Source organism: Amblyomma mixtum, chromosome 8, assembly GCF_055824585.1.
Source record: "Amblyomma mixtum isolate Tamu chromosome 8, ASM5582458v1, whole genome shotgun sequence".
Lineage (NCBI taxonomy): Eukaryota > Metazoa > Arthropoda > Arachnida > Ixodida > Ixodidae > Amblyomma > Amblyomma mixtum.
In genome coordinates this window covers 56805156-56822973 of record NC_143019.1, presented here as the reverse complement: position 1 = coordinate 56822973, position 17818 = coordinate 56805156, and the positions used below count along the sequence as shown (strand labels likewise).

General features: G+C 47.5%; 1 protein-coding gene across 11 annotated transcripts in view; it reads left to right on the top strand.

The window, feature by feature from the left end:
- The window catches only part of LOC149332560 (MAP/microtubule affinity-regulating kinase 3-like), a 634516-nt gene that overhangs the window by 567009 nt on the left and 49689 nt on the right, over positions 1–17818 (top strand). For all 11 annotated transcript variants that reach the window (XM_089558192.1, XM_089558205.1, XM_089558194.1 and 8 more), the window contains exon 2: positions 15976–16077. In XM_089558192.1, coding sequence (XP_089414318.1) covers positions 16009–16077 — 69 coding nt within the window. In that variant the 5' untranslated portion in view covers positions 15976–16008. The remainder of the gene's footprint in view (positions 1–15975; positions 16078–17818) is intronic.

The following is a 17818-nucleotide window of genomic DNA, read 5'->3' as shown; positions in this document are numbered from 1 at the left end:
TTTTTTTTTTGTCGTCTCCATGCTAGCCTGAACCGTGTTTGGACATACGAGGCAACAACCAGTTGGTCAGGTTGATTGGTCACCTTGGACGCGAAGAACGGCCGGTTGAATTGGGACAACGACGACGTGGACAAGCGGTGACCTGTCCGTACGCCGTGTTTGCTCTAAGGAGTTTCGTGCGCGCCAGCAAAATAACGGAGGGCAGCACATCCGGTGTGGCGTATACCGTGGTGCCGGAAACGCAATATGCGCAATTAGTCTTAAGTGGCGCTGCTATTGTTATTCATCAGTGTCGACTGCGCAGGCGGATCTGACCTCGCCGAATAGACAGCGAGGAAGTTTGTTATATTATGTGCATGGGGTGCTACTTTTATGCTTTTGTTTCTTCTCCCACCACGGTGCAGTACTTACACCTAATTGGGTGCAAGTATTGGCACCCTTTAAGGGTGTAACGGAAGTACACCTAATTGGGTGCAAGTACTTTGTTTAGGTTTATTGGGGTTTAACGTCCCGAAGCAACTCAGGCTTTGAGGAACGCCGTAGTGAAGGGCTCCGGAAATTTTGACCACCTGGGGTTTTTTAACGTGCACTGACATCGCACAGCACACGGTCCTCTGGAGTTTCGCATTCATCGAAATTCAGCCGCCGCGGCCGGGATCGAACCCGCGTCTTTCGGGTCAGCAGCCGAGCGCCGTAACCACTGAGCCACCGCGGCGGGGCGGGGTGCAAGTAATGACACTCTGAAAGGGTGTAACCGGAGCCCTTCACTACGGCGTCTCTCATAGCCTCAGTCGCTTTGGGACGTTAAACCCCAATAAACCAAACCAAACCGGAAGTACACCTAATTGGGTGTAATTGCTGGCACCCTGTATAGGGTGTAACGGTTCACTCTGCAAGCGGCACTGCCGGCGCGTTTGCCACTGTGTTCCTGATTCCTGTAAATGTCTCATTTGGAGACGCCGGCAAAGACAATGTGCCGTTCTCTGCGAACTCCGAAGTCCTATAGCCACTTCTGGGGTAAGACCAGGACGTAAACGAAGGGTGTTGTGTTACGCACCCCGTCCGTCGTCTTGTTCGGGAAGAGGCACTGTATTTCTCGCTGCGGCCCCCTATGTACGGTTGGCTTGTAAGCACTCGTCAGCACACCGAATGTCTCTGTTCCTGCATTGTTGTTCCTGTAACGAGCGCATGTCAAAAGTTCATGACAAAATAAACATTCCCTTGGTATGTAGTTTAACGCAGAAAGAGAGAGAGCTGATTCTTGGCGTTGCTTGTCGGAAACCCGAAGCACACCTGGCGCTTTAGCTTCATGCAGTGAGCGGCTATTGTCCTGTCGAGCATGAGTCTGCTCGTGGAAAGGCACCGAGACAGTATTACGGACCATTTCTCATTGGCTCGTTCCGTATTCAGATGTGATGCGACAGTGCTTCGGCTTTAGCCGCTGCCGACAGCTGAACTTTTAGAATAGCTTCGGTCAGTAGCGGATGTCACTGTATTATTTATTTTGCTTTCCTTCGAGCTCTTCTCGCTATTCAAGCCGCCTCTGTCTATTCACAGATTGCGCCACAGGCAGGGCGCTTGTGTATACTCCCAAACTTTCCGCGGACCGTTGGAGATACGCGTGGTATGCGGTGGCTTACCCTTTCTCTCCGCAAGTGGGGAGCAGTTGGTCGGGGAAAACATCGCGCGTAGTGAACTGACAAACAACCCTGGCTATCTTTGCGCGTCTACAAAATAAATTCGGACAAACCCGAAAGGGCCACTCTTGCAGCAACGTTGCCTCGGACCAAGCTGCGGCCGTGGTAGAAGCTATAGATGCGTGTTTGTTTGGACGGGTGTACATACATAACTCTCGGCCTGGCATAGTATGGGTACGCGAACTTTTTTTTTAATGCATTCGATCAGTCGATCACTCCTCTCGGGTGCGTCTTCATAAAGCTTCCCGATCCATTTCAGTTATATATCCATTAAACACATACACCATTGAACAGTGCAGAATAAGAAAAATATATTGAATATTTGAATTGAAACAATTGAACATCTCATACTTAAATGCGATGGTATCCATCCGGTTGTCGATGCAGGCACAGTCACTCTCCCTGAGGTTTAGAGATGACGGTGGTCATGTAACTAAATCTGCGGTGGAAGTTAGCGAGAAGCGATTGGAAGATTGGTGGCATAACGGTTAGAAGTGCAGGATTAAAAATATATTTAAAGCAAATGGCGAATTTATAAACCGACTTATAACACCGTTAAAGAAATAAAAAGAAAAAAGCTGAGCTTGGTCCAACTGCCCCCCCCCCCCCCCCTCCCCCTCCCCCTCCCCCTCCTGTTTCAAAGAGGGCAGTCCTATCTTCCATGCATCCACTGCGATCAAGTTTTTCGGGCCTCGCCGGCGCAGTCCTCGCGTTTTTAAAACTGTTCTTATGAATTGTTACAAGGAGCTGGATGGCGCGTGCGTCATCCAGCAAAGGTGAAAATTCAATATCAGAGTTCACGGTCAAATGTCAAGGTCAAAGTTGAAGGTGAAAGTTCAAGGTCAGTGGTGGTCCACTAAGTGGACCGCACACAGTTAGGGTACAACATGAACTGTGGGCGAGTTGGTCTGACATATCTAGTGAAGCAGCGCAACGGCACAGGACCAAGGGAAGAAAAGGGCAAACACAGTTACGGTGTATGTGCATAGCAACTCTAGCCATGGCTTATCTCAAGGTCATTTCAAAGTCATTCGGTGGCTCGCTGCGAATTGCGTCCCAGCTGTAGGAGTGTAGCTTTCGCTGCAAAAAAAAGAAAGAAGTACGTCCTTGTGCGAAAACAGGGACTGCCGGTGACAAGTAATGAAGAACAAAACACCGCTGCATGTCGCTTCGGCGCGAGACCCGTGAAAACAAGACGCGTGCATGACCGAGATGTATCGCACGAAACCCGAGCCTCGTTCCAGAAATCTCGCTGCGGGTGGCTTCCCCCTTTGGCGTCAGAACCGGCGCGGCGCGATTATTTCTCGCTTTTGTCGGGGTAAAGTTGTACGCGTCTTGGCATACTTCCAACGACGTTATTTCCTCCTTTTGATAAGGTTAGGTATGGTTTCTGAAGAAACGAAACGCTGGGTAACTGTATCGTTCCGGGCGCGTGCCAAAACCAGCGTCTTTTTGAGGAAAGAAAAAAAAAAAAACTGCCTTCGAGCCGTTTGGCAAAAGCGTAGCGAAGGAAAAAGGAAGTGTGAACCGCGATTTGTGTACACGTGTTTCAGGTCGACCCTTAACGCGATTCAGTTTTTAGCTTTATTTAAAACAGAATATCGGAAAGCAGGACTGTGTCGAAATGCAGATTTGATTTTAGTGTTGTTGAAAACATTAATCTCTTTAAGAAGTTTCACAGTTAGTCATCTACAAAATCCGTACATGTCGTGTGTGTTCCCTTGTTGTGTCCCGTCTTTTTCGCGCAAGTACGTACCCGCTCAAAGATGAACCAACTCGCCCAAACAAGAGTATTGCGTGAACATGTTTTAATGTGATTGCATTGCAAGCGTCAGCACGGAAAGTACCCGGCGCTGTGGTCTTCCACAAAATTCGCTGATTGGTCGAGACAGTCATCAGGTCTGGCGAGAGACCACCGTCCCACCTGACTTGATGCGGTATATGTAAACAGCAGCGTATCGGCGAGATACGCTACAGGAAATGCGATGTTCTATACTGTCACATTCATGTAAACGCGGCTAGTGTTGGTGCGCGAGCTATTGTGCGGTTGTATACGTTTTCTTTTTGTCTTTCGAACCGATCGTTCTTGCTCTATAACGGCGTCTACATGCATGCGACAGAAGTCGGCTCCAGTCCACTTTTTTCAGGGAAAGTGCAAGTTTTGAGAAGGAAAGGCGTACCTCGTCCTTTACTCTCTTCCTCGACGTTTTTTTTTTCACTTTCCCTCCAAAAATGTGAACTAGAGCGACCTCTGTCGCATTCATGTAAACGCGGCTTATGGAAGCGTCGTATGTGCTTATGCGTGTGTGTGTTTGAGTGTTTGAAAGAAAGAAAGAAAGAAAGAAAGAAAGGAAGAAATGGCTAAACCCGGTCAAGTTCCAACATCGCGCTTGCGTGCAGATGTATACTTTGTGCACGTGTATATATATATATATATATATATATATATATATATATATATATATATATATATATATATATATATATATATATATATATATATAATGTAGTAGCAGGTGTCATCGTTCGGTGGGCCAGGAAGATTTGTAGAATCAAGGGTTCACAACAGTCCGATTATCTTTATTACTAACAGTTTCTGACGGAGGATCGTCCTTCGTCAGGGTATACAGACTAATATGTATATATATATATATATATATACATATACACACACACTCGTTCTTTCCCGCTCCTTTCCGCTGCTGTATACAGCCTGTTCTAAACTAGAGCACTGCACGGGCCTAAATCTGAGGCCCAAGCCCGGCCCGGGCTTGATACCTGAAGCCCGAGCCCGGCCCAGGCCCGCGGCTGCAAGCCCGGGCCCGGCCCAGGCCCGCTAAATTATCGCTTTAGCCAGCCCGGCCCGTGAATCCCGTAGTGAGGCCCGGCCCAGGCCCGGCCCGGCCCGTTTCACAGTAACGCTTGATGTATACTGCTCACTCTGAGCAAGTAGACTGCTGCTAGACCGGTAAGGAACTGGCCGACAAAGGTTCTGAAACCACAGTTTGGCTTGCAGAAAGTTGGTTCTTTTTAACCCAGAAGGAAGTGATTAAGAGTAGTGCTCGCCAGGCCCGTCTTTTGGACAGCGATCTCGTGTAGGTGCGCAAAGATAAATTCGGAAGTTCCGAGAGCCTAATAAAAAGCGCTGCATACGAGCGTAATAGGCTACTTTTCAATCCCCCATGATTTTAATCATTATATTTTGCCGCCCGCGAATTATAAACATTAAAGATGCCTAGCAAGCAGTCGGATGACATTTTTTTAGTGAACGCGATCTCTCAGGGTGAACTGATAGCCGAACTGGTCGCCTTTCAGCAGAAACGAAAAGCTAAAAGGCTTGTGCATTTCACGATGTGTGTTTGAAGACTATAAGCGTCCTAAGCTTATATGTTCTTCCCGAATGCATTTCTAATAGTGTATAGGTATGTTTTGGGATGACGAACGAGCAATGGCCAATTAAGGCTGGTTGAAATTTACTGTTACTGGTGGAGCACAAGATAACGCGCGAACCACGAACACTTGTCATGACAACCAGGCTGAAGAAGCGAGGGGGGATAGATGTAGTTATGAGATGAGATTTACAAACTCTCGCGAGCTTTTGTGGCTATTTCATTTACAAGATGTTCCGGTCAGCTGATCAAAAAGAAAACCAAACGCGCTTTAGTTTCTGAATTTTCTCATGAGAAAAATATGGCTATAAAATAAAAGCTATGTTTTTCAGGCTTGAGGGCCCAAGGGGAGTCAGGCTGTGAGAGACATCGAAGATCATTCCGACCGCCTCGGTTTCTTCAACGAGCAATGATACTACAAAGTACATGGCTGTCATGCGTGCCGTCGATAGAGAAATGCGGCCGCCGAGGCTATAGGAGCAAACCCTGGCTCCCCATCTCAATTGTCAAGAAACTTGACAATTAAGCCACCGTGGCGTGGAAATAGGGAAATAAGTCAATGAATAAAGCTTAGTGTTTTTCTCAGCGTGTACTATAACCCATAGCTCATCCGTGTCGCTGCTTCAGTGCCGCAGTTGTGTACTTCACTCTGCAATAGTGAGTTAATAGTCGGACACCAGCCGTCTCTGGCCGGCTCGGGTCCGCAGCTTTAAGCCCGAGCCCGGCCCGGGCCCGCAACTTCAGGCCCGGGCCCGGCCCAGGCCCGGCAAAAGAAATCATGTCATGGCCCGGCCCGCGGGCCGGGCCGGGCCCGGGCTTTTGGGCCGGCCCGAGCCCGTGCAGTGCACTATTCTAAACAGCCGCGCTCGGCGGGCCAAAATTCGCTCGGCTTCCACATTAGACGCGTGAAGGCCCGTACCTGCGTTCCGTCACAGATTACGCCTGGTCATGCCTTTTAGAGATTGTATACACGCCTGCAAGTGACGCCATCGAGAGAGATCTCTCGTTTGCGCAGGGAGCGTGGCCCGTGTCAAAATTCGCGGCGCCGTCTCCTGAACCCGGAGCTAGCGACGGGATTTTGTATGGCTCCTTCAGCGCAGAGATTCCGCGCTGCCGGAATCGTCGACAGGTACAGCCGTTCTGCCAGCTTTCCCTTACAAAAAACATTTTTAGACAGTCTGTAGATTGTCCGTAGACTTTGCATCGGGCGAGGGAGTTGAAACGCCTCCTCTCTGAACTGTCGGAAACCGGTTCCACCGCCGCTTCCGCCGTGCTAGCACGAGGTGCTCACGAGTCCAGCGCACAATAAGTCAGCGCCCAGGGAGCCTTTATTGCAAAGGTCTATAAAGTCTATAGACTTTCTATAGACATCCTATAGAGAACAGTCTGTAGGCAGTACAACTGCTATAGACAGTGTAGAGAGAACCTATAGATTTATGGCCACACACTTTTAAAACTTTGGTCTATAGACAGTCAATAGAGTATGAATAGACGAAAAGAAATACCTAAAGGAAGGCAATAGTCTGCAAGTCCATAGACTATCTATAGACCAATTTTATAAAGGCTTACTTTCAGTTCATCCGGCACAGTGTTCCCGGTAGAAGTTGGAATAATTTGCGCATAGCAATAGGGTACGTGTATATGGGACAACGAGAGCTTTGGGGTCGTATAAAGAAACGCAGTTTGCTGCTCGGTATAATTAGTGTGATCAGACCAGTGAAGCGTTGCTTCCTGGTTGGTTTGCTGATAGTAGTTTTACGTAAAATCTTTTCACTGGAAAGTCCATGCTCTTCATGATCATATTCTAGTACCAGTCCTGATGCACTGCGCGGAACAAGTCCGCAGGATGCGTGGCAGGCACTGATAGCTTTGTTATTAGGCGCTGGTCCCATATACCACACCTTCCCCGCACTCCCTTTCGTAAAAGGGAGTGCCCCTACACTCTTAGAAAAAAGGTAGTAATACTACATAACTTTGTGGTTGTAACTGGTTGTCACATATGTTACTACCCTGTTAGTAACTGCAATTAGTAACGGGAAGGTTAGTAACAGTTCCTAACTCATTGAGTTAGTAAAGGCTGCTGCCCGCAGTTGGTAACGGGAAGCTAGTGGTACTTATTAAGAAAATGTACAGAAACTCGCTTATGTTGCTAGATTCATCGTACGGTGTGCTGGCGTGGCTTGCCAAATTTATGCGTAATCGAAAAATAATAAAAAAGAAGCTTCATAGTCAATTTCACTAACTCCCGAATCCAGACAGAGCTATCACATGCAAGGTGATGGTATCAACAATCTTACCGTGCGCACACAAAGATTCAGAATGCAGGAAAAGCACAAATCAGAAAGAGTCACACTCGCGCACTGCGCGTGCACATGTAGGGAAATCTTTCTCAGTTTTATATACTTCGTAAATCAGACTCTCATTAGTGGTTCTTACCGTTTGAGTTAAGATACCAGCGTTAATTATGACGTGAGATTGTAGAAACAGCTTAATCTACCTAACCACATGCCCCTGCAGAGATGTTTAATTACAAAACCAATTTATTGGCACGACAGTCTCTGTCAGTTATATTATTTGACTTTATTTTAGGGTTAAAGGAACTGTTACTAATTAGGTAGTAACTAGCGACCATAGTTAGTAAAAAGGTAGCAAGGGCTACTTTTACTAACTATACCTTGAAGAGGGTAGTAAATAGCTGATAAAAATTAGTAAAACGAAGTCAGAGTTAGTAACTGCTGCACTTACTACCTTTGTCCTAAATTTTTTTAGGAGTGTAGATGACAAATTACTCCCTTTTTACTACTTTCTGTTTTGTGTGTCCTTTAACACTTTGGCATAGTGAAATGCGCTGGTCGTTGGCATAGAGGGCGCCTCTGTTCCCATAGTTCGCTAATTGCGTGTCCGGGGAGGCCTATGTTTCCTATGTCTCGTGCTCAGCTATAGGTATGACACTTTGGTTGCTTGAAATGGTCTTGACCCTCCGATGTGAACACTGTGCTTTCCAAGCGCCCTCTCTCAACACTGAGCTTCCAGCGCGCGGTGCCTGTTTTTGTGTTCTGTCCTTTGTAGCTATACCTAACATGAGTAACAAAGGGGGAAAAAAAAACTTTGCATTTCATGGCTTAGGCAAGTGGTCTTTCATAAAAAAAATGGTCTGTAGACAGTCTGTAGACTTCTTATAGACTCTTTTGCCTTCCTATAGATAATTTTGTTTATGCATAGTCTATAGACTGCCTATAGACAAAGTCGACTAAAAGTGTATGGCCATAAATCTATAGATTACCTATGACTGTGTATAGCATTTGTATTGTCTACAGACTGTTATCTAGCATTTGTCTATAGAGAGTCTATAAACTTTATAGACAGCAGTATATGGACAGTCTGTATACTGTCTAACGAAATTTTGGTGTGTAAGCATCTGTAAAAAGCACTAATTTCCCTTCGTTCTAGTTAGTAGTTTACCCCGGGTCTGATAATACCCAATAGACATTACTAACTCCGGTGTAGAAGTAACAACAAAACTAGTTCTTGTGTACGGACTTGCTGTTCCCCTTCGCGTTAAAGCTTCCTGTGCCTCAAGTGACCTCAGGTGCGCAGCCACACATGAAAGAAGCGCAGGCGATTTCCTTAGCTGAACGCGCCCGGCACGTCGTGAGCGAGGCGGCGAGAGCAGCGAACGTTCTTAGGCCCGCTCTGATTACTACGGGCCAGGGAAAGAAGTGGCGTGCGCGGCCGGCGGCCACGCCCCTTCTTCCTGCACCTCCTCCCCCCTCCTCCTCCTCCTCCTCCTCCTCATCCTCCTCCTCTTCCTGCAGGTAGGTGAAGCCCCTCTCGAGGAAGAGCTGGCCGGCCGGTCGTGGGTGGGAAAGGGGGACGGGGTCGACCGCAGCGCGACCTTGCCCCTCGCACGCGCAACCAGGCCGCCGCCGTACCTCGAGGAGAGAAGGAGAAAGCTAGAGGGGAGGGGAAGAGAGAGAGAGATGCTTGACTCACTTCTTGAGAGATCCAGGAGGAATCACCGCGAAAAAAAAAAAAAGCGAAGAGAAGTGCCGCTTCACGGCAGTGCTTGGGCGCTGTGCCGAGAAGCCTGACGCGGGAGAGGCAGGGGATGGTTTTTTGCGATGTGTATGGAACGCATTGTTTGCGGCGAAAAAGAAAAAAAATTGTAGCCGTTTAGGCACGCAGCATGGAAGGAGTATAGCCTAATTCGAGCTAATTTCGGAGCTTTCGGGTCACGTAGTCGAGCATTAAATCCGAAGTAGCGCGCCGCGCATGCAGACAAAAAATATGCGTAAATTTAATCACCTAAATGCTGGCTCATCAACTTTTGACGGCGGCTGTACGTCTCAAGCTCACTGGAGTGATCGGGAACGCGGGTTGGGCAGACGAAATGACTGACAAGAGACGGGAGAATGCTTGCTTTCCATAGCGAGCAGATATTTTTCGGAGGTGTTACAAAAGTGCTTTTTCCTCCAAATATTTTCACTGAAAGAAGCTGGAAAGCAAAAGAACACCTGCTAGCATCAATGTTTCTTTTTTTTTTTTCTGAATGATCGTCATTAAAAGAGTAAATGTGGGATTGCAATCAACAAGACAAACTTGAAAAATGGTAAAATGCAGTTAAGATGACAGCGACACTTGAAAAGAAATCCTAATGAAAGGAAAAAAAATTGCCTATTACGAGTATGTATCTTGAGCACAAAAATGGTTCGAATTAAACTGACTAAAGGTGTTACGCATAAAAATAGACTTGCATCCCAATAATGTTTTCTACTATGAAAGAAAACCTTCACTAACCGAGTCTCCCTTGTGACAGCGCGGAGGAGCTCCTCAGTGTTTAATTAAATACGGGTACAGACATCCAACAAGCACAGAAGGCCAGTAAAATTACTTGTGGGCATTAACCCGATAAGAGAAAAGAGCGGGAAACAAGCTGGCATTATACTCCAGTAGAGATGCAGTGATAGCATTAAGACGATGTCCTTGGAAACGGAGGAGGCATTGCACGACCCTCCTCTGCCGTTTTATGGGTCATCGGATTTATTTCGAGGTTGCCTGCTCATGATTAGCATTCAGACGTTCTTATTTTGCGTGTGCTGAAGTCACAGTGCCGCTGTCGAGAAGAAGAGCGCGTTAACAACGTTACGTCTCGTCACCTGTCTACTTCACCGCATGGCGACCATTGGCTTCACCGCACAACGCCATGCGGGAAGCAGGGTTTTTTTTCGGCCAGAACGGCTGTATCTAAAAGGATGGCGCTACCAACTCTAGGGAACATAATGTAGGTAGACGACAAGTAGCCGCCGTAGTACTCCGAATACCCCTATTACATCTTAGGTGGCACATACAAAGAAAAAAATTTGTACATCGGTAGCAGGCGAAAAATAATGGTCCGCGGTCTGACATCTATCTGACTGTCTATCAGACTGTCTATCAGACTGTCTATCAGACTGTCTCTCTGACTGTCTCTCTGACTGTCTCTCTGACTGTCTCTCTGACTGTCTCTCCGACTGTCTATCAGACTGTCTATCAGACTGTCTATCAGACTGTCTATCAGACTGTCTATCTGACTGTCTATCTGACATCTATCTGTCTGTCTGACTGTCTATCTGATATCTGTCTGACATTTTCAGGTTCACTGCTACTGCTAGCTTTAGAAAAAAAAAGACGACAAAACCGGTGTGCTTTGTAAGACCGTCCGTATATCAGTCCCGCTCCAAAATTCACGGCTTCGTAGAGCTGCAATTTATTTATTTATTTATTGTACACTCGGGGCCCGATGGCATTAAAGAGGGGAGTGGGGATATGTCGAAAATACAATATTGATACACGCATTTGAAGAAGAGACAGAAGTAGCGCATGCGCTAGAAGAGGAAGAAGTTAGTTGGCGTTGCACGCTACAATATAAACAGCAACAAACAGAGAAAATAGAGTATAAATACTTAGTAATAGGCGCAAACGCACATGAAGATAATGACCTTTAGAAAGGCAGTGGGAATACATTAAAAGTACTGTTCAAAGAGGTAAAATCTATACTTCGAATCTGAAAGTTTATTTGTTGTACCACATAACTGATAGCGCAACAAGTCGGAAAGTTCATTGGTATAGCACTGAAATAGCGTGCAATATCTGTGGTTCACCGGTAACCCACACTAAATGGGTAGGGTACACATAAAGGATTATTTTTTTTTTATTTGCAGAATACTGCAAGTCCCCAGGCGAGCCCTGGCTGGAGGGGCAAGAGTAACAAAAGTAATACAGAGAATACAACAATGAACGTGTCAAGGGTAACAATAATGAACTAACATTGCAAAATAGTAAAATTGAATACGTCAGTCATAACAGAAATCAAGAAAAGGAGAAATTTCGAATTTCCAAAAGCCCGAGAATACCACTCAAAGTGGCAAAAGCATTAAGCAGTTGAAATTAATGAGCTTCGCTCATGATGGCCTTAGTTGCCTATGTGCCATAAAACCCAACACAACATAAAGAGTGAACACCTGCGCTGTGAAAGCTATGATCACGAGCCAGTATTATAAGAGAAAGGATTTTAATGCCTTCATTTAATATAGTATGCGACATATTGGAATGTAGATTTCGCTAACGGCTGTATTTGGTTTGCAGAGTAATACACCAACTGCGGGCCATCGGGTTTTGTTGCTCTAGTTTCTGTTTTAATGCGAAAGCTTTTAATGGCTCATACTGACGTCCGTTAGCAGAGGGTGTCACACCTTTCGCAGCGTTTAACTCGTGTCAGCTCAGGAACTAAAAACGTTAGGAGAAAACCAATGGCTGGTTCAGATAGAGGAGGAAATAATGAACCTAGAAGCCAAGTTTGATGACTGTAGATTAATTAGTTAATTAATTATAGGCAGAAATGTCGAAATTGCGTCGAAATTGAGCGGACTTCGATATAGCGACGGGAACGGCGCAGCGTCACATCCACAGGAAGTCGTCACGGCATAGTGAAAATTGTCACAGATTGGTCGGAAAAACGTCGGATTTGTGTCAAATTAGACGGAAAAATGTGTAATTAAGCGTAATTAACACTTGAGATCACCGAAAGATGTGCAATTTGAGTATTGATATAGCCACGGGAATGGTGTGGCGTCGCGTCCACCGGAAGTCGTCGCGGCATAGTGACAATTGTCACAGAATGGTCGGAAAGACGTCGGATTTGTGTCAGATTAGACGGGAAATCGTGTAATTAAGCGTAATTAACACTTGAGATCCCCGAAAGATGTACAATTTGGGTATCGATATAGCCACGGGAATGGTGTGGCGTCATATCCACCGGAAGCCGTCATGGCATAGTGTCCTCGGCTTTCGCCTCTCAACACTTTAGTTGCCAAAGTGTCCTCGCATTTTTTTTATTTTTTTCCCCTGAGCATGACCAGCACTCATCTCCCAGTGCATGCCCACCAGGAAACCGCTTGCCGTTCTGTTTGCTCGTGGGTGTTCTGTGGTTATCGGGGACGAACTCGAACGAACCCGTGGTTCGGGGAATCGGGGCTTATCTGTGGGCCGCCTCCAGACTGACCTGTGTGGGCACACACAGACAAGGCAAGGCCGTTGCTTATCTCTCTCCGGCCCAAGAGAAGCCCTGCCACCCCACACGTCGAAAACAGGCACAACCGCGCCTGCAGTACGTATACTCGTACAGTCGAAAGCACACACACAGGCAGGCAAGTAGTAGCACGGCCGGAATTGGAATGGGGGGGTAGCACCAAAAAGGCACTATTTGTGGTCTAAACTACGCATATGAAACAAAAATTAGAAACTGCAAATTAGTGCTAGGCTTAGAGAGCATGCATTGGGTTTTTATTAATGAACAAGGAATTTAACTTAACAAGCAAAATGCGAATAGCTACTAGCACCTAATCGTGCTAATAATCAACTTTGTTTTCTGCTAGTGCATAAAAAATATCCGAATACTGTTTGCGCGGTTTCATATATATTTTAAATATTGTGCAGAAATGACTAGCCAACTGCACCTGCTCTTAATTAATTTATTCGTTTTTGTTTTCATCGGTTCTTTCGCTACTTTCTGTCTTCAGTTCTTTTAATGCTGCTATCTTTCCTCTGTTCCAGCTTTTCTTTGTTCATTTTTCCTTCTGATTCTCTCTCGTTCTTTGTCTATCTCTTTTCTTTTTTGCTATCTTTTTTTTCTTCAATCCTCTGTTCTCAAAAAACAAATTATTACCGTGACACGCGCGGCAGTGACCGTTGTGAGAGAAGTGCGGGTCGCGTTGGTAGTCGATGGCGATAAATTGGCGTGCGTAATATCTGCCACTTGCAAAGTCCCCCCCCCCTCGCTCGGAACCATCGGAGGCTAAAGAGGGTGCGGAAGGGAACCACAGCGGCTGTTTAACGCAGCCCCGTGACGTATGCGGCGCATCCATCGTCATCGGGCGACCCGTCGAGAGATGGGGTTGTACACAATACCGCATTTTCGCGCGTATAGTCGCCTCGCAGGGAGCTGTGCGGTCGTGCATCTTGTTGCCAGGCAAACTATAGAGCTGCGTGCGGGCTGTATGACAACAGCTCTCGGGTTTGTTTATCATTCATTCATTCATTCATTCATTCATTCATTCATTCATTCATTCATTCATTCATTCATTCATTCATTCATTCATTCATTCATTCATTCATTGCCGTGGTGGCTCAGTGGTTAAGGCGCTCGGCTGCTGACCCGAAAGACGCGGGTGCGATCCCGACCGCGGCGACCGAATTTTGATGGCGGCGAAATTCTAGAGGCTTGTGTACTGCACGTTAAAGAACCCCAGGTGGTCGAAATATCCGGAGCCCTTCACTACGGCGTCCCTCATAGTCTGAGTCGCTTTTCATTCATTCATTCATTCATTCATTCATTCATTCATTCATTCATTCATTCATTCATTCATTCATTCATTCAATCAATCAATCAACGACTCTCCACGTACACCTGTCAAGCGCATGCTAGCTGCCACGCGTAATCGGTATCCTTTCGTAACCTCCTGTCTTTGAAGGAAAGCCGAAGAGTGCATCGCCGAGAAGCCGACTTCAACAAACATGGAAGAGGAGGTCATCTTTCTTCCGACGGCTTATACAGGACTTACACATTCGTGTACCAACTTAAGCAATTCCCGTGTGTGTAGTTTCTCGTGACAGTGATATATGTGGCGAAATTTTCTTCGCCTCTCTTACTTCGTCAGTTTACTTCCTGGCGGTCGCTTAATTGCTGCGGGTTACGCATAGGAAAGATGCGGTACATCTCTTCTTTCTCCGAGGGGAGTGCGGCTGACACCCGAGTCGACCCTATAGCTGCCAAGCTCTCTCAGTGCTGCATCGTCGTCATGATCCACAGGGCGCCTGCGTCACACTGTACGGGCATGCATGCGAAAAGCAAGGAAGAAGAGGAGCTGGGCGTCTTTTTTAACGAGGTCAATGGCGAAGGTCTCCCCCCCCCCCCCCCCCTTTGCCTGCTAGCCTATTTAGTCCTCCCGTGCTACTCTTTTCCCTCGCTCTATGACGTCACCCGGCGAGCTACCGTGACGTCATCATCTTGGAGCGAAGCGCACCAGTCGGCAGACCGAGTGGGAACTCCCGTGCCCGCATGCTTATAGTTGCGGCAGTTGTCGCCCCCTGGCATATGGCATTGCTATTTTGCCGCGTCGCTGGCTCTGACGACGGTCTTCTCCTCGCCCCATTGTCTATCGACGCTTCACAGCGTCGAGCTTAACTTGTGCTTTGAGACCGTTATTCAACCCCCCGTTCTCTCTCCCGCACTCATCTCCTGGCTCCTGTTTTCGTTGCGTCGTGTTTTTGAGACCTAATTCTGCTGTGCTACTGGGTCTTCTGAGAAATTTCGTCACGACTTTCAATCGGCTGTCTGGAGAAAATTCGTTGAAGGCTTGTCGCAGAGTTTTCCGGTCGTGCTATGGGAATGAATGCCGGAAAATGCTGTTTGGCTTTCTGCCCTCAATGTACGTAGAAATAAGTGACTATGATGGCTGTACCTCTGAACGAATTCCAACGTGTTTCGCAACCTTGAAAAATAAGCTGGTATGTGTAATTGTAATAATTACGTTGTACTGGGAGCGCGAGGGATGCTTTTAATCCGCAACTTGAAGGCTGCTTTTAATCATATCGCGTCTCTGGGCGCTTCGCGGACGGCTTCCTCAAGTGCTAGCGGCGTTGGCATCACGCTGACGTCACTTCCACCAGCACCTCAGTTCCGGTCGCCTCCGCTCCTGCGCATTGGCGCTGCGCGCGCATCGAGGGTAATCGAGGTACTACCTCCTACCTTATAAAAGGAAGTGCGGTAGAGGATCGTACACTCTCTTTTTACTCCTTTGTGTGTGTGTGTGGGGGGGGGGGGGGGGACAAATCGGTAGTTGCAGCACACTCCATTTCTGCCTCCATAGGTCATGCACCTGGGCGCACCTGCACTGTAAAGAGAAAGGTGTAAAAAGGGAGTAATATGTTCTCAGTCCACTCCCTTTAAAGGGAGTGCACTAAGGACATCTTCCCCACTTTTTACTCCTTTCTGCTTAGAGCTTAAAGGGAGTGGGCTAAAGGACAGTTTACTTCCTTTTTACTCCATTCTGTTCAGAGTTTAGGTGCGCCCAGGTGCATCACCCATGGGGGCAGAGGATGGAGTGGGTCGCAGGTCGCAACTACCGTTTTGTCTCTCCCGACCTCACAAGTAGAATGTCTGGCACTTTACATTGCTATTGCTATTATTACATGGATGTTCAGAGGCAGCGGTGTCGTGTATAGCGTCTTCCTCGCTGTGTCCCGGATTGTAGCCGCTCTCGCGCTCCCTATAGTCGCCATGCAGTGTATTTTGCGTCCTCTTTCCGAATGCATTCAGGGTTCTGATTGCCCTTCCCATCCTCTCTGTGCAGGCAACAGGGCTGGCCTCATAGAGCGGCCCCATCATGAAGATCAAGGACGGAGACCTGTCCTCCCGGCCGGCCACCAGAACGTCGGACCCCACCGGCGACAAGGTATAATAAGGGAGTAACTGCTCATTGGCATTGGCAAATGTACTTCATCTATCCATCTATCTATCTATCTATCTATCTATCTATATATATATATATATATATATAAAAGTTACGTTCTGTGGACTTAGAGGATGGAACGAGCGTTGCGACATGTGACCTAATGCTGCAGATATATTCAGTGATGTCTTCTTAGGCTCATGACATGATCATAAAAGATATATTCTTCGGAAATTTGCATCGAGAAAAAGCGCCGAGGAATAGCAAAACAGAAGCGGTGCTCTACGCCGGAGAGCATAAGCGCAAACAAGAAGTTAAAAAAAAAACGAATAAAGGCAATAAACAAGCATTTAAACGACACAGGCACGCGTTCTATAGCCGCCGTTATCGACGAACTTGGATAAGAGCATTAAAGCAGCCACGGACTAGATAAGCAACGAAACGTTGCGCTGAAGTAACACCGCCAACCTACATATTTCAACGAAGTAGCTCTTTTACAGAGCGTTGACTCCACCAGAGCCGGCTATCGCTCTAAGTGCTCTTTTTTAGCTCCGCCATTTTTAGCCTTTCTTCATTCGTACCCTCGGTGTGCGACAGCGCGCAAAAAACCCCATCTAGACGTCTTCGTCGTTGCAGAGTCAGCCGTATAAGCAGCGCTCATTGGGGTCAGTGTGTATACCCTTCCACGTTATCTATACAGGCTCTGGCGGCAATTCTTGTCTCGAGCCTGCCGTTGACACGGGCGAACGCGAATTAGCGTTAGGGTTAAAGCAGCGTCGGGGAGCTGACGACACACGCGGGACGATCACCACATGACGTGTAGAGGCCACGTCTGTCCGCAAATACACGGCGCACAGAGTGACATTGCTGCTGCTTCGCCTCTGCGCCTGTCTGTCAGGATGCGCATTGTCTCGCGAACAGCGTTCGCTGTAACCGCTGCGTTGGGGCAACGCTGGCAGCCGTCGTGTGTCGTACGCGTGTGCAATGCAGGATCGTGTCAGTGTGTACTGTCCAACGGCCGACCGAAGGAGTGACTCGTACGCGACGGTTGTTGTAAAAAGGGGTGTCCCTGTCGCGGCGGTTTCAGTGCGTAAACATTAGAACGGCCACACGAACTAGAAATAGTGATATTCAAAATTCCGCAAGTGCGCTTTCCCGCATAACAACGTTGCCCTCAACAAGATGGCGGACCATGCGTTTCCAGCTGAAACAAAGCAAGACTGGTTTTTTGTTTGATTCTTCCAAAATACGTTTCTTACATTCTATCCACACCTTTAGCGCCTGTACGGAAGCCCATGTAGTTCCTTTATAGCGAAGTCGGCCATCTTGTTAGGGGCGAGGCGAATGGAGCGAATGGAGGCGAGCGCAACGACGAGGCGCGCGGTGTGACGTCATACCAAACGGCGGCGGCGAGGCGCGCGGTGTGACGTCATGACAGATGGCGCGGCGAGCGCGCGGCGTCCGCCAGCTGCAGCGGTTGCTAGGCAACGGCTCAAGGTCGCTCTCTGGGCCTCCTCGGAGCACCGCCACAGCGAAATCGCAAGTTCGTGGCCAATGTAGCTTTCGCTACAAAACCTGGCGTCCGCCTGTCCGTACGGGCAGTGGAGTGGAGGAGAAGAGCAAGAAGGTGGAGCTGTCGTGACGTCATCAAGGAGGAAACGCATTCAGAGCGCACAGTTGCGATTCGGCTGAGCGGGAGGAGGAGTCAGAGAGCATATAAAGAACAGAAAAATTGAAAGGGGAA